General features: G+C 45.5%; 1 protein-coding gene across 1 annotated transcript in view; it reads right to left on the reverse strand.

The window, feature by feature from the left end:
• Window positions 1–4,489: 4,489 nt before the first annotated feature.
• The window catches only part of GRK7 (G protein-coupled receptor kinase 7), a 32,772-nt gene continuing 19,108 nt past the window's right edge, over window positions 4,490–18,153 (reverse strand). The window contains exons 3-4 of the mRNA XM_002716563.6: window positions 14,355–14,629; window positions 4,490–5,344 (exon numbers count right to left, since the gene is read on the reverse strand). Of these exons, the coding sequence (XP_002716609.2) occupies window positions 5,008–5,344; window positions 14,355–14,629 (612 nt within the window). The 3' untranslated portion in view covers window positions 4,490–5,007. The remainder of the gene's footprint in view (window positions 5,345–14,354; window positions 14,630–18,153) is intronic.

Below are 18,153 nucleotides of genomic sequence, written 5' to 3' on the forward strand. Positions count from 1 at the left end.
CCCCTTTCAGACAGTTTTCATTAATGTTGCCTCCTTTAAGAAATGGAGATTCAGGGGCCGGCGCTGTGGTGCAGTGGGTTAAAGCCCTGACCTGGGGTGCCGGCATCCCATGTAGGCTCCGGTTCAGGTCCCAGATGCTCCTCTTCTGATCCAGCTCTCTGCTGTGGCCTGGGAAAGCAGTGGAAGATGGCCCAGGTCCTTGGGGCCCTGCACCCACATGGGAGACCCAGAGGAAGCTCCTGGCTCCTGGCTTCAGATCGGCACAGCTCTGGCCATTGCGGTCATCTGGGGGAGTGAACCAGCGGATGGAGGACCTCTCTGTCTCTACTTCTCTCTGCAACTCTGTCTTTCAAATAAAATAAATATTAAAAAAAAAAAAAGAAATGGAGATTCAAAATAATCTCTGACAGACTGGAAAATTAAAAATGACTTTGCCCAGGTTCCTGTCTAACTATTTCATGCATATCTATCTTTATTTCCCCTTGAGGTTTCACTATTAAAAAATTGATAAGGTCATTTTACTTTCTAAAAATAGGCAAGCATAGTCCCTTTTCAAAAAATTCCTTCCTTGGGCCGGCGCCATGGCTCAATAGGCTAATCCTCTGACTTGCAGCGCCAGCACACCGGGTTCTAGTCCCAGTCGGGGCGCCAGATTCTGTCCCAGTTGCCCCTCTTCCAGGCCAGCTCTCTGCTGTGGCCAGGGAGTGCAGTGGAGGATGGCCCAGGTGCTTGGGCCCTGCACCCCATGGGAGACCAGGATAAGTACCTGGCTCCTGCCATGGGATCAGCGCCGGCTGCGGCGGCCACTGGAGGGTGAACCAACGGCAAAGGAAGACCTTTCTCTGTCTCTCTCTCTCACTGTCCACTCTGCCTGTCAAAAACAAACAAACAAACAAACAAAAACAAACAAACAAATTCCTTCCTCTCCTTGATGAGACATCTGGCCGCACCTTGTTGGAGCCTTCGCTTGAATCGCACTCACATCCTAACACCAATCTTGCTTATTTCTTGCACTTGCTTATTTCTCTTCATCTCCAGTATTTAATCTTCCTGGTCAAGCCTGCCTCTCACTGAGCTCTGCCCATGTTGGGGTATCTCCTTTGTTCTGAACTGGTCCATGTGGGTTCCCCACCTTGCATCTGATGAGGAAGTCCTGGAAGTTGCCTCTGTTCCCAAACGCTCCCATTTATTCTCGTAAGATTTTTCTTCCATTTTGTATGAACATTTTCCTGCTCAGTAACTCCCCAGTACCCAGATCTCTGTTTTTTTCTGACTTCCTTGGGAACTTTTCATAAAGTTCAGCCTTGAATCATTTTGTCCCTTGAGCTAGAATAATTTTCTTTCAACCTGCTGCTACTCACCAGCCATGGTGTCAGTTGCGTATGGCCCTACCCTATGCGAGGGATGCTCCGTGTGCTCCATGTGTGTTATTTCCAGTCTTCACAATGGCCTGGCCAAGCTCCGTAACCTTAGACAAGTTACAAAGCCTCTTTGAGTCTCAGTTTCCTCATTTAAAATGTGAATACCACCACCAGTGGAGGCTGCATTCTGTATCTAGCACACCACCTTTCTAAGGTGGTTGTCTTACTTCCCTCGGGTGTCCCCATCACCACCTTATATGGGGCTCAAGGTATAACTAGACCTCCACACATGTTACTTGGTGCTGTAGTTTGAACATGACTTAGCTTCCCAACTCATGCAGACATTTACTCCCCAGAGTCATCAGGGTACTGACAGAGTGATAACATGATCTAAGCATGATGTCTGGGAGGTGCACCTAAGTGGGAGGTCTGTAGGTCATTGGGGGCTGGCCCCCACAAGGCAGTTCTTGTGAGAAGGTTGATTACATATGTCTGACTCGGGCATAGCTACTCTGTCTGCTTCTTAGCTCACCACTGACCATTCCTTTGCACACAGAGTTAGTGCCATCCTCGGGTCCAACCAACAGAGCCCACTCAGTCTTAGCCTGTGGAAGTTGTTGGGCCCCTCCCCAGTGTGGGAGACCTGGAAGAAGCTCCTGGCTCCTGGCTTCATATTGGCCCAGCCCAAGCCATTGCAGCCATCTGGGAAGTGAACCAGTGGATGGAAGATTCTCTCTCTCTCTCTCTCTCTGCCTCTGCCTCTCTGTAACTCTTCCTTTTAAGTAAATAAATAAATATTAATAAAATAAAATAAAACACAGCAGGAAGAGCATTCAACCCAAAAGCTCAGGAAAGGTAGATAGGTGCAGTAACTTAAAAAAAAAAAAGAAAAGAAAAGAAAAGAAAACCCTTGTGTGCTGGCATGCCATATTGGAGTTCCAGTTTGAGTCTTAGCTACTCTGTTTCCAATCCAGCTTCCTGCTAATGCACCTGGGAAAGCAGTGGAAGATGGGCCAAGTACTCAGACCCCTACTACCCATGTGGGAAAGTAGGATGGAATTTCTAACTCCAGCTTTGGCCTGGCCCAACCCTAACTCTTGTGGCTTGTCTGGGGAGTGAACCAGTGGATGGAAAATCAATCTCTGTCTCTCCCTCTCTCTTTCTCCCTCTCTCCAACTTTGTCACTCTTTCAATAAATAAATAAATCTTAAAAAAAAATAAAGAAAAAATAACTCTAGAAAGAGTTACCAAGGGATTACAGGAGAACCTCAATCCATTCTGAAGGCAGTTTCTCAAGTGACTTTAGGACCTCCCACTAGGCCTCACCCCTTAAAGGTCCACACCACACCATTTCCCAACATCAGCACACTGAGGACTAAGCCTCCAACACATGAACTTCTGGGAAACACGTAAAACCATATCCAAACCATAGCATCCCACCCTTGATCCCCACGGTTCATGTCCATCTCACAGCAAGTGTGTTCACCCTCCTCCTTCTGGCTTTATTAAGACACAATTGACAAACAAACAAGACACTGCTTTTTAAAAGTGTAATGTTTATAAAGCCACATCCTAAGAACTCCATTACTAGGTCAGATTAACTGGATTTGTTCATTATTAGTCAACTTTTTTTTTTATTTTTTGTTAAAATAGACTTGTTAGAAATCTATCAAATTTTTATCTACTTCCTTGCCTTAGGAAAAACGAGCTTTTGGACACATAACCTCTATCCACCTTGGTGACTCAGGATGTTGCAGGTGTACCCGGATTAGGATTCGGAAAATCAGGGATCATGCTGAGGAGGAAGGAGAAGTAGCGTGGGCAGCCTGTGCCATATGAGCCAGGACTCCACTCCCAGAAGCTCTCTCCTTACTTGTTCCAGATACGGTTAATACTGTGTAGTTGCGGGTTACTGTTAGCTGGATTCCAGGAAACTAAAATATCTCTGGCCAGTGTTTTTGCAATTCTTGTATTCTGTCCTCAAGGGACAAAACTTTAAAAATGACTTCAGCCATTTGACTGAAATCATTTTTCACACTGGGGTGAGTAAGAGTTCCTTTGCACACATATATTGTTTATATCACCCGGATTTATATTTGTGTCCCAAATAATGTTTGTAGCTTTAGAATTCTCAATTCACTTGTGCTTTGGAGACACACTAACTACAACACAGTGCTGGCTGGCCGGTTGTAATGAGGGCCACCATTTGTGCAATTCAATTTCTAAGCCCACATGTCTCCTATGAGCCTTGAAATAGTCATGAGATCTGCCTCCCAAAATATGTGATGACCTAAAAGATGCAAAGACAAAAGAATCTAAAAAATGAGTACAGATCATTTTGTTTCACATGCATTGCAGTATCCAAATTACGTGCTTTTTAGGATATTTGAAAAATTGCTGTCAAATTGTGTGAAGTTTTAAGAAATCACAATCATTATCTATCTGTAATGACACTGAAATGTCCATGGCAGTGCTGATTAAATCTTGTGCACATTAGAATCATCTGATAAACTTTTTAATTTAAAAGACTTATTTTATTTATTTGAAAGGCAGAGTGAGAGAGAAGGAGAGACAGAGAGAAAGAGATCTTTCATTCACTTGTTCATTCCCCAGATGGCTGCAATGGCCAGGCCAAAGCCAGGGGCCTAGAATTCCATCCTGGTCTCCCACATGGGTGGTAGGGACCCAAGCACTTAGCCATCTTCTGTTGCCTTCTGAGGCACATTAGCAAGAAGCTGGATCAGAAGTGGAGTGGCCAGGACTTGAACTGGCACTCATATGGGATGCCAGCTTTGCGAGCAGAGACTTTAACCCACTGTACTTCAATGCTGGCCCCCATCTGGGGAGCTTTTGAAAATCTAAATGTCCAAGCTGGAGGTGGGGATCAAAAGACCCAGAGGTGGGGGCCAGGTATGAGTATTTGTAAAACATCTCTAGGTGATTACGAAGCTCAGCAAGTTTGAGGACCGATGATGGAAGGAATTTCATGAGTCAGCACTTTGTGGCATAGTGTATTAGAGAGCTCGGCTGAGTACTTTAATTCACAGACCTCGTGGACATTTACCTTTAAAGCACTTTAATGTTATGATAGTACATTACTTCTAAAAAAATAAAAAAGAAACTATCAGTGAAATTGAAAAATATTCTGTAATCTGAATTAGTGCCAAATCATTACAACCCATTCCCTTTTAAGGGGAAGAGCACTGGGAACATCCCAATCCTTTTTATAAGAACAGAAGCAGGAGAAATACCGCCAGATTAAGGGAAGAAAGACTATAAACAAAGAAAAGCTAAAATGATTATTTACTAAGAATTGCAAATGCTCATTTTCTGGGTCCACCACAAAGTTCCATTCTCTGCTGCTAGGACTTTGCGTAATTCACAGGGACGTGACGGTGGAGGGCTCGTGATTTTAGCTTATCAAAATAAACCCGAGGGTTCCTTTCCTAGCCCTCAGTGAAAACGGTCACTTCACTCATCTTTATGGAACAAAAAGGAAAAGAAAGGAAACCATGTCCCCATCGCGAGCTTGCCTGCCCTTTGCATCGCTCTGTAGTAGAAATGTCCATCCTAAGTGGTCAGGCTGCATTCAACTGTGTGAGGAGCATTGCAGCATTGTGTCAGGGGGTCTGGCGGAGGGGGTTCTTCACAATAACACACACACCCCGGACTTGGAGGAGTTACCCTTCCCATAACCCACGGGCCTGTTGGGGTCATTCAGTTCTTCAAACAGTCCTGTTTCTATAATTTCTTCCTGCCATGCGATGGGGACAGCCCCAGTTGCAAATCTTTGGAAGAACTTCTTATCTTTGTCATCAAATTCTACCCCCCGAACCTCAGAGAAATCTTCAATTTCATCGATGTCTTTGGCATAAACTACCGAAGGGTCTGGCACAAATGGGGGTTCAACCAGGCCGGCCTCCAGGCGGGGAAAGTTGATGGTTTGGAAGAAAGGGTGTTTCCTGGGATCATCAGACTTTTCTCTGCGGAGAAAGGAGAGCAATCAGCCCAAAGCACAGACCACCAACAAAACAGAAAAGGTTCCAGCAGTAACAGTGGACAGCATTCTTTTCTTATAATGCATTTCATTTAAACATTATTTAACTATATTTATTTGAAAGGCAGAGAGACAGAAAGAGTGAGAAACAGAACCAGAGAGCCATCTCACATCTGTTGGCTCACTCCCCAGATGCCCACAGCAGCAGCCATGACAATCTGAATCTCCCACATGAGTGACAGGGACCCAAGTACTGGGACCGTCATCTGCTACCTCCCAGAATGTGCATTAGCAAAAAGCTGGAATCAGGGGCCAGCGCTGTGGCGCAGTAGGTTAATCCTCCACCTGCGGTGCTGGCATCCCATATGAGCGCTGGTTCTAGTCCTGGCTGCTCCTCCTCCGATCCATCTCTCTGCTGTGGCCTGGGAAAGCAGTAGAAGAGGCCCAAGCGTTTGGGCCCCTGCACCCACATGGGAGACCCGGAAGAAGCTCCTGGCTCCTGGCTTCGGATTGGCCCAGCTCTGGCCATTGCAGCCATTTGGGGAGTGAACCAGCAGATGGAAGACTTTTCTCTCTGTCTCCCTCTCACTGTCTGTAACTCTACCTCTTAATTAAATAAATAAAATCTTAAAAAAAAAAAGTTGGAATCAGAAGCAGAGCCAGAACTAGAAACCAGGCACTGTGATATGGGATGCAGGCATTCCAAGAGGCATCTTAACCACTGCACCAAACACCCGCCTGTTTTAGTTACAGAGAAAGTGTAAGAAATAAATAGAAGCTTTGAAAAATAACAACTTTTAAAATCACTCCCAATTCTGCAATAGGAAGACAGTAGCATTGTCATTGTATCCTAACAGTATGCACCTGTAGATGCGACTTTTCAGAGTTGAGCACTTGACATGACTTTAACTTCTGGTATTTGGTGAGAGCACCAGCAAAGCTCAGTGGGGTCAGGTCCGCTTGCCTGCAGCTTCTAGTTGTTGTCTCCTTAGGGTCACACAGAACAAGCTAAGCAACTCTGCTCCACATAACCACCGCTCACATGGTGAAAGCAATGAGGGGAGGACGTTCGGCGTAACAGTTAAGAGGCTGCTTAGGGTGCATAGGAGAGCACCTGGGGTTGAGTTCCAGCTCCAGTTCTGGATTGCAGCTTCTCGCCAATGCACACAATGGGAGGCAGCAGGCAGTGGCTTGAGTGTGAGGGTCCCCGCCACCCTTCTAGAGACCTGGATTGAGTTCTTGGCTCCCAGTTTCCACCTGGCCCAGTGCTGGCTGTTGTGGCCATTTGGGGGAATGAACCAGTAAATGGGAGTTTGTGTTCTCTCTCTCTCTCTCTATTTCTCCCCTCCCCCCCGCCCCGCCGCTGTGTGTGTGTGTATCTATCTGTGTCTCTCCACAGCACACATACCTTATTTGTAACATGATATAATTTCTAGGAGCCCCACATACCTCCCCAACAGCCAAAATAATCTTGGTGGTATTTCTTTAAAGATTTGTTTATTTTGAAAGTCAGTTACAGAGAGAGAGAGAGAGAGAGAGAGAGAGAGAGAATCTTCTGTCCACTGGTTCACTTCTCAGAAGGCTGCAATGACCAGGGCTGTGCCAGGCTGAAGCCAGGAGTTAGGAGCTTCATCCAGGTCTCCCACTTGGGTGGCAGAAGCCCAAGCACTTGGGCTGTCCTTGGCTGCTTTTCCCAGGACATTAGCAAGGAGCTGGATGGGAAGTGGAATAGAGAGGACACAAACTGGTGCCTATATGGGATCCCAAGGTGGTAGGTGGCAGCTTTACCTGATATGCCACAACAATGCCAGCCCCTTTGGTATTTCTTCAAAGACTTCAATCATTAGTAATTTGCAATGACTGAGTGTGGTATGAATGAGCATACATTTGGTGCTGAAGACTATGGTTATTGTTATGAAACCCTCCTCTGTGCTAGAAGTTATTCCAGCATATGTCTTATAATTAGGAAAGAAGTATTTTCCCAACTGTGGAACCCCTTCTACTAGTTATCTGTTGCTGTATAACAAGTTGGCCCAGAATTCAGTGCCTTAGAACAACAAGCACCCATCATCTCAGTTTCTGTGGGTCAAGAATCTGGACGTGGCTTCACTGGATGTCTCTGGCTCAAGGTCTCTCACGCAGTTGCAGTCAAGCTGTTGCAGGGCTGGTCTCATCTGAAGGCTTGGCTGGGGCATCATCAAGTCTCCATTACTCACTCCATGAGCACCTGCACAAGGCTGTCTTTTGACATTGAAGGCTGACTCTCTCTAAGGCAAATGAGAGTGAGAACAGAGAGACAGAGAGAGAGGAGACACTCCAAAACAGAAGCTGCAGTCTTTATTACCCATCCTCAAAGGACCCCTCATCACTCCTCCCTTGTTTTATTTGCTAGAAGCCAGTGAACGAAAGAGGCAGGGATCACTGGGACCACCTTAGGCCTGCCTACCCCACCTCTCTTGTTTCCTCTTCAGTCCAGGCTCTAGCAAAATTTAAAAAGGGTCATTTTGTGGCTTGAAATTCAAAAATAATTTTTATCTTTCTTTGATCGGAATAGATGCGTTGGTGTGATGAAGAAACGTCTTCTATTTGGCAGACATCGATTTCCATCATAAATCAACTTTGACAGAGACCGATAAACACTCCTGATCCTCCTTTTACATTTTCCATTCCACATATCAAAAAGCTTTTTGGGAAAGGATTGAGGGATTCCCCCTCCACGTTGAATGGTAACTGTAGCAGATTCTACCCAGTAAGACAACAAGAAGCTAAGACCAATAACAATACCGCAGATGGTAACTAACATTTATTCAGGGCCCACTCTTGGCTGATACGATGTGAAACTCCTCTCTGACATTAACCAGCACGGCGGCCCAGTCTTACCCTCGTGCCTGTACTTTTAACTTCTTTACTTGCTTCTGGGTTCCTAAACAGCTGTGCAGCTGAGGAAACCAGAGAATGTAGGTGAGTTTTCCAAAGGAGACATTGTGATCAAATTTTCTCATGGAGACAAGAAACTCAGTTGGAGGCATCTGATGCCCGGCCATGCCTCAGTTGCTCTTCTGGGTCTCAGGCCTTAATCCTATCTTAGATCAGGAATGAACCCCAGACTTATGTTTCTCAAAGAAAAGGCGTTGCAGTCAGGCCAGGTGCCACGAGGAGGGAGTTTTCAGCACCTCCACGATGGCCAGCAGCGGGAACACACTGTCCCAGGGGTCCAGAAGCTCTTAAACCTCACCCCGAGAAGCTTTAATGTGGATCAATGGAGAATGTCAAGGAGCTTGGTAACCTCGGAAGACTTGGCAAGGCGGTCCTTGTATCAGGATGAACAGTTCTCAAGCAGTGCCGCAAGCAATGCAGGCCTCCGGGCCTTGATCCGGCTGACTGCAGCCCTTTTGCAACTAATTGTGAAAGACTAGGGAACAGCAGCCCAGGCAGTGTCCGTGGGTGCCTGTGCCACCAACAAGGACGAGGCTTTGCAACCTCTGCTCTCTCTGCTCCACGGAACGGGCCACCGCACAGCCAATCAGTTTTACCATTTGCAGTAGCAATGCTCACCACAGTGCACAGTGCTGCCATTAGAAATGGCACGGAGATGACTTTACTCTTGACTCTTTTCCTGGCAGCTTTGTGCAGTGTACTTTGGACAAGTAGGAGAGGCTGTTGATGGAGGCATCTTTAGCTTACATCCAAATGGGCAGCTGCAAGGCAGACTGGAGTGGATCAGATGTCAGATCATCAGCAGAGGCTCTTTTGTTACGGAAGCCTACAAGGAGATTATAATAGATTTTCTTGTAATAGTCACTGAAGCAAAGAGACCACCTGCCCACCCATGAGGACCACACTGTGGGATTTGTTCTGCCAAGAACAGTGGGTATTGGCACGGGGTTGTGTTGCCTTGCGTGGTTATTTGCTCTTGTTCTTCTGCTTTGAAGGACTGGAAGAAAAGCTGCAAAAAACTTAACTGAGCTTCACGGTTTTCTTTATTGGGAAAGGTCATAGTTGTCTCTGTTCGGAGCCCCCGCGAGACGCTCAGAAAAGCTTTGGCTTCTTCTCTGACTCCCAGACCCGTAAAGGCAAAAACAGAACTCCTCCTCAGTGAGGTGTAAAGAAGGGTCTCTAACTTATCCTAAGTGCTTGTGTACGCAGCGGGGAGGGGCACTGGAACTCTGCGGTGTAACATGCTGTCTAGGCATTTGTCTTGGCCTTGGAGGACACCACAGAGTTCATCAAACATTACCTCATTTGAATGCATTTTTGAAAAAATACGAAGAGTTGGAATGAAAGTGTTGGAAGGTTTGTCTCTCACTGAACAGCTTTTTTGTTACATGTCTTTCCTCTAATGGCGTAAACAGATCGATTGAAAACAATCATGGCCGGCGCCGTGGCTCAATAGGCTAATCCTCCACCTTGCGGCACCGGCACACCGGGTTCTAGTCCTGGTCGGGGCGCTGGATTCTGTCCTGGTTGCTCCTCTTCCAGGCCAGCTCTCTGCTGTGGCCAGGGAGTGCAGTGGAGGATGGCCCAAGTCCTTGGGCCCTGCACCCACATGGGAGACCAGGAAAAGCACCTGGCTGCTGGCTTCACATCGGTGCGATGCGCCGGCCGCAGTGCGCCGGCCGCGGCGGCCACTGGAGGGTGAACCAATGGCAAAAAGGAAGACCTTTCTCTCTGTCTCTCTCTCTCTCACTGTCCACTCTGCCTGTCAAAAAAACAAACAAACAAACAAACAAAAAAAAACAATCACAACAACAGATGTTTTATCAAAATGCTCTGCTTGATGAAGCAGCTTCAGGCAATGATCTAGTGCTATAAGGTGGCATTTTCATCAAGAAGTTTGTCAATATTTTATTTATCAATCCAAAGTGTGCTTGTCAAGCTTCGAGATAGACTTTCATTCAAACTCGCTAATCAGGGCATCCCCTGAGTGGTGTTCCCTTCATCTATAGAATGCTGGCTTCCCTGACTCAGCCACTGTTCCTCTCTGCTCCTCAAGCTGACAGCCAGGACAGGAGAGCGTGGTTGTTAGTGGGCACCGTGGCTCGTTCACCTCTCCTGCCCAGGCACACGGAAGCCATTACCAGCCAGCTCTCTCACCCTTCGGCAGCACCTGAGGACAGCAGGGTGTGTGAAGTCAAGTGAGTCACTTCCCAGCTGTGCCAGACAGAAGCTCTGTGAGTTCTCTATGTTCTCTCTTCTGCTCTGGCAATCGGAAGTCACAAGTTCCAACGTAGCTGTGACTGGAAGCAGCCTGGATCTCTGTGTCTCTGCTTAAGAGAGGTGCTTTGGAGATCTACTGGACCCTTAATGGGCTTTGTGTGAATGAGAAATCATTTTTTTAAATTATATATATATATTTATTTATTTGCAAGGAGCACGCACACACACACACATAGAGAGAGAGAGGTCCCATCTGCTGTTCATTCTCCAAACACCTGCAACAGCCAGAGCTGAGCCTGGCTAGAGCTGCAGGCTGGAAACTCAATGCAGGTCACCCATGTAGCTGGCAGAAACCCAACTACTACTTCCATCGCCGCTGTCTCCCAGAGTCTACTTAGTAGGAAACTGGAGTCCAAAGGTAGAGCTGGGCATCCAACTCAGGTACTCTGATATGTGATGCAGGTGTCTTACCTGATAGACCAAATGCCCTCCCTGAAAAATCATCTCTTTTTTTGTTTCAAGCTGCTGAGACTTGATGCTTTGCTTGTTACCACGACGTGATCTATTCTGACCTTACTGATATTAACAACCTCAACGTCGACACGGGAAAATCAGTTCCATATTTCACTTCCACACAATGTAGAATTTTATCTACCTTCAAAATACTCATTAGTTAGTTTGATCATCTCTCATGCTTTGATAGTTACCACAAATGAATCTTGTTTGGCTATTTTGAAAAATCCAGTCAGCTTACCTCCATGCTGGAACATCTTGAGCTAAGGCAACCTTGTTCCAGAGCCTCCAATGGCAACGATTTAGAAGACTGAGTAACCTGGCTGCCTAAGTCCCGGTGCTCTGTTCAAAGCCAGTCATGCTACTTCCAGGTTTAGAGTTTAGATTTGCACATACGTTTAGATTTTGAAAACTCAATCCAAGTAATTTGAGAAATTCAAGCTTACTGTTCAGTCAAACTAGTGTCTGATTGTTTCCTTAAAACAAGTGAATAATAATGATCACTTATTGAATAATTCAGAAGCTATGTTTTACCTACCTTTAGTACATTAAGTCTAAACCCCCAAATGCTCCACTGTTTCAGCTGGGGTTCTTTGCAGAAACAGAGCCAACAGAATGTTGAAGAGGTCCAGAAAGCACTACTGTGACATCATTTTGAGCCAATTAGCATTAGGAGATGTAGGTTCTGAACTCCCCCATCTGCCCAAGAGAACTCGAGGGTCCATATCCCCTCCCCAGGAGATTCGCACTGGAGAGGGAGGAAGCCAGCACCACACTAAACAGACACTGTCACTTCTCCCATCGTGTCTGCTGAAGCTCCATCTATCTTTCCTAAAAGCCATGTTTTCCTATATCACTCTTGTCCCTCTTTCCTTCTTCTGTTAAGATGGTATGCTGGGGCCAGTGCTGTGGCACAGTAGGTTAATCCTCTGTGGTGCTGGCATCCCATATGGGCGCCGGTTCTAGTCCTTGCTGCTCCACTGTTGATCCAGCTCTCTGCTATGGCCTGGGAAAGCAGTTGAAGATGGCCCAAGTGCTTGGGTCCCTGTACCTGCTTGGGAGACCCGGAAGAAGCTCCTGGCTCCTGGCTTCGGATCAACTCAGTTCCAGCCATTGTGGCCATTTGGGAAGTGAACCAGTGGATGGAAGACCTTTCTCTCTGTCCTCTCCCTCTCACTGTCTGCAACTCTACCTCTCAAATAAAATCTGAAAAAAAGATGGTATGTTTACTCCGAATTCTGCCTCCATGTCATATTTTTTTCTCATGTGAATTCCAGCCTATGTACATGAATAAAAATTTGTCCTTTTCTCTTATGAAGCTGTATCTTTCATCAGTTTAATTTACAGATGGAGTCTCCAAGTATTGCTACTAAGAAGGTATTGGGGGTGTATATATATACATATACATATATATACTCATACATATATATAATATATATACACATACATATGTATGTGTGTCTATATATGTATATATATGTGTATACATACACACACATATAAATACACACACACACACATACTCTCACATATATATGAGTCCTGGCTGCTTCACTTCTGATCCAGCTCCCTGCTAATGCACCTGGGAAAACAGTGGAGGATGGTCCATGTCCTCAGGCCCCTGTACCCATGTGTGAGACCCAGAAGATGCTCCTGGCTCCTGGCTTTGGCCTGGCCCAGGCTTGGCCGTTATGGCCATTTGGGAAGTGAACCAGCGATGGAAGATCTCTCTCTCTCTCTGTAACTCTGACTTTTAAATTTAAAAATATTTTTTTCAAAAAAGATACTGGAATGTTTTTCTCTCCAACAGAGTGCGTGTTGAGAGAGAGATAGAGAGAGGGATTTTAAGGAATTGGCTCATGTGACTGGGGAGGTTGGGCAACCACAAAGGGTTGCAGTTGGAGCCCAAAGGCAGTCTGATGGCAGAACTCTCATTGGCTCTGGGAAAGTCAACCTTGTTCTATGAAAACACTCGGCTGATGGAACGAGGCCCTCCCACATCGTGGTGGGGCATCTGCTTTACCCAAAGTCTACTGATTTAAATATGAAACTCATCTAAAAACCTGCACAGAAACATCTGGAGTACTTGATCAAATATGTAGGTACTATGGTCTAGTGGAACTGACACATAAAATTGATCATCACACCCACAAACCTCTCATTATATATATGAAGATATTGAGATGTAAAGAAAGCAAAAAAAAATGAGGTGTAAAACTAATCTCAACTATACTTAATAGCTGGCAACATTATATGCACTCCCTCAGTAGCTGTTGAATGACTGACTATATTTTACAGAAGGCATTTGAAACGGGCAGAATTTTCCGGAAGTATGACTATCAGTACTGATAGTTTGAAAAAGTTTTTTTTTTTCATTTTGGAATAGATAATTTATTTGCATGATTCAAAATTCAGAAGACAAGATTGGTATATTGTGCAAATTCTTTTTTTTTTTTTTTATAAAAATGAGTTATCTATTTATTTGAAAGGCAGAGTTACAGAGAGAGAGAGAGAGAGAGAGAGAGAGGTCTTCCATCCTCTGGTTCACTCCCCAGATGGCTGCAATGGCCAGGGCTGGGTCAGGCTGAAGCCAGGAGGCAGGAACTTCTTTCAGGTTTCCCACATGGGTGCAGTGGCCCAAGTACTTGGGCCATCATCTTCTGTTGCTTTCCTAGGCACATTAGCAGGGAGTTAGATCAGAAGTGGAGCAGCCAGGACCCGAACCAGTGCCCAATATGGGATGCTGGCACTGTAGGTAGAGCTTTACCCTCTACGCTACAGCACAGGCCCCTGTGCAAATTCTCATTTGCATCCCCATGACCAGCCCCAGTTTTCCTTTCTTATGGGCAACCAATCCCAGAAATTCCTTGCATGTATTCATTAAAATATTCTTTACAACTTTTGAATTATGTATTCTTTCTCTCTTTTTCATGCAAGTTGTACCTCTTTTTTTTTTTTTTTTTCACTTTAAAATGTATCTTGGAGTGTTCCATATCAGGTGTTTAGTGTTTGAAAGCACTGGAAATACTTAACAAAATAATATACAACTATCATAGGAAAATGATAGCCCTCAATTCCAAGACATGCCACAGATCCAAAGCATTGTCCGGGCACCCTGGGCAGCGCTGTGATCGGCAGTCATTATCCCGGGCACCCTGGGCAGGCAGCGCTGTGATTGGCAGTCATTGTCCTGGGCACCCTGGGCAGCGCTGTGATGGCAGTCATTGTCCCGGGCACCCTGGGCAGGCAGCGCTGTGATCAGCAGTCATTGTCCGGGCACCCTGGGCAGCGCTGTGATCGGCAGTCACCTCGTTCTGGGGGCTTACCTGCTTCCTAAGCGCTGCTCCGGCTTCTTAGCCAGGAAGAGCCTGCAGATATCTTTTGCTTCCTCTGTGAAGCCATCATGTTGGAATACAACCTCTTCTTTCAGGGTTCTTTGCTTTAGGTCTTCTTTGCTGATCTTTTCCTTGTAATCTTTGAATGGGGTTCGTCCAGCAACCATTTCATAAATACTGCATCCCATCGCAAACCAGTCCACAGGGTAGGAATAACTCACCTTTTCCATTAGGATCTCGGGAGCCATGTAACCATTGGTTCCAGCCTGTGCACCCCAAACCAAACACAAAACAAAAGAAAACCACTAAGGGGAGTGTAACAGGCACTGCTGGTTGCCTACTCAATACCCAGTCTCCTTTTGTTTCCTTGTTAGTTTGTTTGAAGTGCAATGTGTCTAACCTCCTCTCTCTCTGCTTTCCCAGCAGCCCCTGATGAATAACACATAAAGAGTTGTTAGCTAAGGGACAGACACGGCTGCTTTGGAAGTGGGAAAATTACTTAGCCTCTCCTAGTCTCATCACCTCATCTTTTTTTTTTTTTTAAAAAAAGTTATTTATTTTATTTATTTGAAAAGGGGAAAGAGGAGATAGATGATAGATAGGTAGATAAATAGATAGATAGATAGAGAACCAAGTAAGCATTCTCACACACTACTTCACTCCCCAAATTCCCACAATGGTCAGGACTGGGCCAAGCCAAAGCCAGGAGCCGGAACTCAATCAGTCTCCCATATGGGTGACAGGGACTCATATGTGAGCTGTAATCTGCTGCCTCCCAGGATCTGCATCTGCAGGAAGCTGGATTCAGAATTCAAGGTGGGACTCAAACCCAGGCATTGTGATGTGGGTTGCGGTGTCGTCACTGCTGTGCCCAGCCCCTCACCACTTCATCTTTAAGATGAGTTGTCTCTCTGATCTCAGAATAAATGTCTTGGTTTGAACAGCAGACTCTGGCTTGTTATCTTCCCTGGTGAACCTTTGGGTGTGTATAGATTGTGTCCATTATGAACAACGGGCTTGTAAGAATCTCAGTATAAGTTCCTTTTCCTTCCTTCTGAGTCATTTTTTTGAGACACACATGCCAAAATTAACCAACCTCATTTTTTAAGATTCAAGGATAACAGAAAACTAAAAGTATTTTTTAAGGTGGAATATTTTGGTAGTAATGGTGGATGTCCACACACTATCTAACCCATGATGTTTCTTACTCTATTTGCTATGTGGTGACATTAAAACCATTCTTCTCTTCGTCTATGCATTAAATAATTAACACCATCATTTTAACTGAGAAAATTCTAATTTCACATGACACTTTATTTAATATGCATGCCAAAATACTGTAGGCATTTTTTTTTTTTAGTGACAATGTATGTCACATGATCATTGGGTTAAAAACACATGTAAGTTTATAATTGTGGCTAAGTACATCTAATGTAAAATTTACTATCTTAACCGGGTTTTTAAATTTTTTTTTATTTTTTGCCAGGCAGAGTTAGACAGTGAGAGAGAGACAGAGACAGAGAGAGAGCTATAGACAGTGAGAGAGAGACAGAGAGAAAGGTCTTCCTTCCGTTGGTTCACTCCCCTAATGGCCGCTACGTCAATCTGAAGCCAGGAGCCGGGTACTTCCTCCTGGTCTCCCATGCGGGTGCAGGGCCTAAGCACTTGGGCCACAGCAGAGAGCTGGACTGGAAGAGGAGAAACCGGGACAGAACCAGTGCCCCAACCAAGACTAGAACCCGGGGTGCCAGCACCGCAGGTGGAGGATTAGCCTAGTGAGCCACGGTGCCGGCCCATCTTAACCGTTTTTAAGAGTATGGTTCAGTCATGTTTAAATACATTCACATTACTGTGCAAGCAATCTCCAGAGTTCTTGCATCTTGCAAAACTGAAACTCTGTACCCATTAAGCAACAATGCCCCATTTCCCTTCCTGTTGGCCTCTGGCACCCACCCTTGCACGTTAGTGTCACGGTCGGTTGCTGTGATTTGACTACTGTAGGTATCTCGTATAAATGGAATTATATGTTACTAACCTTTTGTGACTGTGATTTTAACACATTCATTCAATAGATTTTTTTTTTTTTTTTTGACAGGCAGAGTGGACAGTGAGAGAGAGACAGAGAGAAAGGTCTTCCTTTTGCCGTTGGTTCACCCTCCAATGGCCGCCACGGCCGGCGCGCTGCGGCCGGCACACTGCACTGATCCGATGGCAGGAGCCAGGAGCCAGGTGCCTTTCCTGGTCTCCCATGGGGTGCAGGGCCCAAGCACTTGGGCCATCCTCCACTGCACTCCCTGGCCACAGCAGAGAGCTGGCCTGGAAGAGGGGCAACCGGGACAGAATCCGGCGCCCCAACCGGGACTAGAACCCGGTGTGCCGGCGCCGCTAGGCGGAGGATTAGCCTAGTGAGCCGCGGCGCCGGCCCATTCAATAGATATTTAATGATTACCTATAACATGCCTTGTGATTATAAAGTATATATTTACATTATAACACGTTTTCACCAAATGAATTGGCTTTTGGCAGAAGCACAACGAATAACTTCTGTAGCAATTAAAAATACAAACAAGAAACATCGTAAAGTGACTGTAGGTTTCTATGAATACCTAAAACTGATCATTTAAATCATCAGCAGAGATGTGGGAGGCAGATACATGTATTCTGTAAATTAACTCAGACTTCTAGAAGAATAAGAAGGCATAGAATAGTAAAAATCAAATTGTTCCTGTCCATCAATGAGGTTGGTTAATTTTGGCATGTGTCTCAAAGAAATGACTCAGAAGGAAGGAAAAGGAACTTATACTGAGAGTCTTACAAGCCCGTTGTTCATAATGGACACAATCTATACACACCCAAAGGTTCATCAGGGAAGATAACAAGCCAGAGTCTGCTGTTCAAACCAAGACCTTTATATATGGGATGGCCATCACACCCTGCTTGCAACTATGCATTTCAGCATGTCAAAGTTGAAAGTGCTTAGCTGTTCATGAAGTCATTATGTTTTTTATGTGCCCAGTATATGAAATGCTTGAGGAATATGGAATTTCATGGGTAATTTCTACATGCATCACAAGAATGAAAAAGCATAAATGAGCCGAGTACTGATCAAGACTAGTTGGCCTGTGCAGAAGTATTTTGGAAGTATTTTGGAAGACTGGCCGTGAGTCAGCAGGGCCCTGCTGTTTTCAGAGAAGCTGGTATATAATTTGGGTAACCGTATGTTCCGGTTTGCCTGGGACAGTCCTGGTTTACATCTGTTGCACTGGCGTCTTGTCCAGTTTTGCATTTGTCCAGACAAAAGGATCGTGTAGGTGCTGTAAGGCCCGGGATATAGTCTTACTCATTTTTGTATCCAAACCTAGGTACTTACCACAGGGCCTCACTTAGTGCATGCCCATCAGAAGTTTGTTAAATAAACAACAGAAAAGATGGTGACTGTGTGTTTTCCATTCGCCATCCAGTAAACATCTATTGAGCCATGCCCTGTAATGAGTTCCAGGAACATGAAGATATATAAGGCCTGACCTTGCCCTTGGGAATTTAGAGTCTGCTGGATACGGGTCAAAAGGTTAACACCAGGGCAGGAAGTCCAGAGAGCGTGTGGGGAGATTGCCCCACCTAGCAGCCTATTCAGGTAGTGAGCATGTGCAAAAGTTGTAGTCAGGACATATGTGGGCAGTTAGAGACCTTTAAGGAATTTGGTGGGGCCAGTGCTGTGATATAGTAGGTCAAGCCTTCGCCTTGGCACTGGCATCCCATATGGGTGCTGGTTCAAGTCCCAGCTGCTCCA

Source organism: Oryctolagus cuniculus, chromosome 4 (assembly GCF_051225735.1).
Source record: "Oryctolagus cuniculus isolate XC-2025 breed Fujian yellow rabbit chromosome 4, ASM5122573v1, whole genome shotgun sequence".
In the NCBI taxonomy this organism is placed as follows: domain Eukaryota; kingdom Metazoa; phylum Chordata; class Mammalia; order Lagomorpha; family Leporidae; genus Oryctolagus; species Oryctolagus cuniculus.